The 4,603-nt window shown below is 26.7% G+C and overlaps 1 protein-coding gene across 1 annotated transcript in view; it reads right to left on the reverse strand.

The window, feature by feature from the left end:
- Nucleotides 1-2,017, reverse strand: part of LOC111629284 (paired box protein Pax-5-like) — a 17,355-nt gene extending 15,338 nt beyond the window's left edge. Inside the window, exons 1-2 of the mRNA XM_023373165.1 lie at nt 1,888-2,017; nt 705-908 (exon numbers count right to left, since the gene is read on the reverse strand). Of these exons, the coding sequence (XP_023228933.1) occupies nt 705-908; nt 1,888-1,900 (217 nt within the window). The 5' untranslated portion in view covers nt 1,901-2,017. The remainder of the gene's footprint in view (nt 1-704; nt 909-1,887) is intronic.
- Between the last annotated feature and the right edge of the window lie 2,586 nt (nt 2,018-4,603).

The following is a 4,603-nucleotide window of genomic DNA, read 5'->3' on the forward strand; positions in this document are numbered from 1 at the left end:
ATATATATATATGTTTGGAAAATTTTGAAAATGATAGTGAAAATATTTTGAAGAATTTTTAAATGATTGTATGTAATAAATAATTAAACAATATTAAAATTTTGTATGTGCATGTACTAATGTGTATCTACCCTGCTGGGAAGCTCTGCTCGAAACGCTTTTTGCATTTGTGGAATTTTCTAATGATTAACACTGTTTATCAGCTTTAAAATTACAAGTTTATTTAATAAATTGGCCCTTTATATTTATATTCTGATCATTTTATTTTTTTGTCTTGCCTTTACATTTATTTATTTACCTGGAGTAATTTTATCCTAACAGATTCTTGTGCCAAAAAAACAACAATTAATCAATTAAATATTATAATATTTATTTGAAAATATTGCAAAAAATATTCTACATATACAAATTTATAACAGAAAACATTCTATTAATTATTATACATTTTTATACAAATTAATTCGAATTTTCGGTTTTTAGAGTTGATACGACGCAAAATAAAACTTTATAAATACAAATTCTAATTATAATAAACGTTTTTATGATAAATTTAAGTATTTTTTTTTTATTAACTTTCTCTAAAAGACAAGATAATGTATTTAACAAGTTGGCATATGAATTAAACAACATATCGAGATAGATTGTCTGCGAAATAATTTCGTATGATAATAATTGTATGTAAGAGGAAAATAATCGGCACTTACCTATAGCTCCAGGTAGAATAGATCCAGTTTCGGCAAATCGAGCTAAAATTTTGCTAACACATCCATGAGATACCAGAAGATGACGTGAGATGTCACAAGGTCGATAACCATAGAGAGCCAGTTCCAGAATACGAAAACGGATGTGGAAAGGCAGTGGTTTTCCATTAGCGAATGAACCACCCAATTGATTTATACCACCTTGGCCTATAAAAAAAGTTATGATTGCTGCTTGATACGAGATGTTCGCTTATATTTTTTAATGTTGGAAGAAAAAAACTAGAATATTTATTGTCCAGGAAAATTCTAAAATAAATTTTAGAAGTTTCGAAAGAGTAAAAGTTGTATTAACTAGATAAAATCTTTGATAATTAATGGAAATGCCCGTATGCGATTTCAAAAAGATCATTAAGTTATTATTAATATAAAATAATTCTTCATTTACTTGTCTTTATATATTTTTCCTCTGTCGCATTTTCCTTCTATTGAAAAAAAAGAAATGTTACTTGAGGCGAATTATAGTATATAAACTGAAGGGTTTTTTTAAGTAAGGAAAGTGTTTTATAAGACAAGAAACTTTTATTAAATTTGAAAATTTTGTTAATTAAATATTCCGATTTTCATCTACTATTAGATGAGTTTTCGTCCATGAAATTTGAACATGCAATGCGCGAATTCTCAGTAAATGTACATTTTCATAAATATTCTTCTGGTATATTTTCATTTAAATTCTATAAATCACACTTTTTATGCTTTATAAATGGTTTTCTATTAATTATTTTTACAACCGAAAGGCTTTTTTTTATCCGTAATGATACTTGCAAATTCAAGAGTTAATCGCTTGCAAGTATTAGATTATCGCACGCCTACATACAAATTCGCAGATGAACTATTTATTATAGTTAATTTTAACAAATTTTAACAAATTTGCAATGCTTATCCTTAACTGTAATCTTAATAAATGTAGTGTTAACTAAGCTCGAGTAAGTATTCAACTCATCAAACTTTAAAACATAAGTCTTATTTGATTTAAACATTGAATCAAACTTATCAAAACCTATTAAAATTCTGTAACTATAAGTTATTCTTTAACTGTACAATAAAAGAAATTATTATAAATATGATGTTAATTTAAAATTACAACTAATTGTATTATGATACTTGATAGAAAAGTTGCTGGACTCACCTCTCTGCGTCATGTTAGATTCTCTTCGGGACAAAGTTTGGTTCACATTTTATAGAAGAAGATGCGATTGGATCCGAAGGGATGATTGTCATCGGCAGTAGAGGCGTGTGAAAGAACAGGTGTCCAAAACATGTCAGTCTGCCACGCTGCAACATTAAGGTCTTTCTACCAACCGCTAAATCTTGACCCCTAGAATAATTGGATAGGGGATTTGTGACTCTCCCATACTTTCAAAGTCACGGGAACGATCTTCGAATCGAAGCTTAGAGAAAGAAAAAGAAAAAAGTGATCTGCTTCAAGTGATATTGTAAACACTCTTTGTGCCCATTCTTGTCTCGTGCCGCTCGTTTGCGGGATTGATTTTATTTCTTTTCTTGTATCTGTTAAACTCTGCCACAAAATTCTTCTATAAATTATCATAGTTTTTTCCTTCTTATAAAATAAATTCAATTAATGTAATTAATTAAATTTAATTAATTAAAACAATCGAATTCTCTACAAGACTTGAACTGGAACAATGTCGACGCTTTTTTCTTAATATTTTCCGTCTTTTTTTTTCTAGTTTTGCTAATTTATGATTGCTAATTGTAATACTGTAAATTGGTTTATGATAATGTGAATATAATGTTTAAAAAGTATTTATTAAAGTTTTTTTTTTTAAATTTGGAGACTTTTTATAGAAATGAAAGTAAAATATTTCAAAATTTATTAGTAAAAATCGTTTTTTAATTAATAATTGAATTGCTTTCATGAGCATTTTTATTTGTGTATTTTGTGAAATTAGATCGTTATTATCCTCTAATTATTCTTATTTATTAAAATTATTGATCATAAATCTAAGAAATTTAAAACTATACAAGAAAGAGTGAAAAAAAAAATTGAAAAACAAAAATATATTTTTGCCAAGTTTTATAGAAGAATACATATTCAGAAATGGTCATTCGAGAACAATCAGGGGATTATTGACAGAAAAATAAATATTAATAGTAGCATTATCAGATAGATTTTTATATAAATGTCAGACGAAAAAGGCCATAAGTGGAAAAAATCTTTGAAGTGAAAATATTTTCATTTTATTATATTTATTTTCAATCAACCGATGAAGCAGCCCATGTAATCTTTATCTCATAATCCGATAATCCAAACGACGTTGGTGACGTGCAACAGTGTACTTCCGATATGAAACGTCATAGCGGAAATTGCGTTCTCGGTCACATGATACGATCAACAGATGCACGAGATTAAAGGAAAAAATAAGATGAACATAAAGATAGCTTTCTTACTTTTCAGTGCCTTTATAGAATTTTCACTTTATTTTATTTTATTTTTTATATTCGTAGTTTTTTTTACGACGAAAAGATTCAGCAAATTACTTTGTTTCGAGTAATTAGAAGTTGGTTAACTGTAAATAAAAGACATTTTCAACGAAATGCTACAAAAACTGTCTTTCTTGATCTATTTCACCATTAATGGTGACCATTTCCATTGACAAGTTGATGTATGTTCATTAATCCAGCCCACTTGTTTCTCACAACTTCCTTCCTTACTTTCACTTCAGGCCCGCATCTACAAATCTATTTTAGAGAATTATCATGTACTTTAGAAGTTTTACTGACGAGTGAGATCTATATATTATATTATATTATAGTATCTATATATTAACTTCATACATAGACATATTATTCAATATAATAAACACATCTCTCGATTTTAAGGGCGTTTAAACCACTGAAATATTCTTATAAATTTCTAAATGACTTAATAAAATTTTTCATTTATAAAAGTATTGATTTTGTATTAAATAATCTTAAAATTTTACTTAATTTTTATTTCAATTTTAATTCAGTAATGTTATGCAAATCTATAAAGCGCGCCGTTGGGTATTTAGGATGATGAAGCAAGATATTTGAAATTAATTTTTAATATTTATTTATTTTGTGAAAAACTGAATGAAATATAATTAAAATGTAGAATTTTTATTACTTTATAGTTTTAATTATTAAAATATTTATTTATCTGAATAAATGTATATTTATATTCACTGTTAACTCCTGCATCCATGAGAGTTAATTTAAATTAACGCTGAGGAATTAAAAAATAATAATATATACTTTTTTTTTTACAAACTACGATATTTATTTTTAATCACAAAAGCAATTACAAACATTTATTTTGAAATACAAAAAATACATTTTGATTTAAAGTTGAGACAACACAAAAAAAATACAATTCTTCAAAACGTTTTTTTCCGCGATTTAAAAAATAAAAAAATAATTAAAAAATGTATTAAAAATTCCTGCAATTTGGTTAGAGATTCTGTTCGGATAAAAGTATAAAAGTATTTCGAAAAAGCTGCTCTAGATTTTACAAATTTCAGCCCGAATATTTAAAAAAAAAAAAAAAAAAGTTTGATGAAAGTTAACTTTGATAAGTTTTGTCTGAATGGACGGATTTGGCACTCAGTTATGTCCATCAATTGGTTTTTCTAAATCAGTTTTCGGCTTGATCTCAATCAGTTTGTATCCATCCACGTCATATAATTCACGTGACGTAAATTTGGCAACAATCGATTTTTCTCCCGATGATTTTGGTGTCATTTTACAAGTGATGCGCGCTTCTTTACCAGGTTCGATGTTTCTGTATTAGAGAAAATAAGAACACAGATTTCGCTTTCAAATATTAACAACCGATTATTAATATCATTAATATAATATTT

The sequence above is a fragment of the Centruroides sculpturatus genome, unplaced genomic scaffold, assembly GCF_000671375.1.
Source record: "Centruroides sculpturatus isolate CEXI.00-Female unplaced genomic scaffold, Cexi_2.0 scaffold516, whole genome shotgun sequence".
NCBI classification, from domain to species: domain Eukaryota; kingdom Metazoa; phylum Arthropoda; class Arachnida; order Scorpiones; family Buthidae; genus Centruroides; species Centruroides sculpturatus.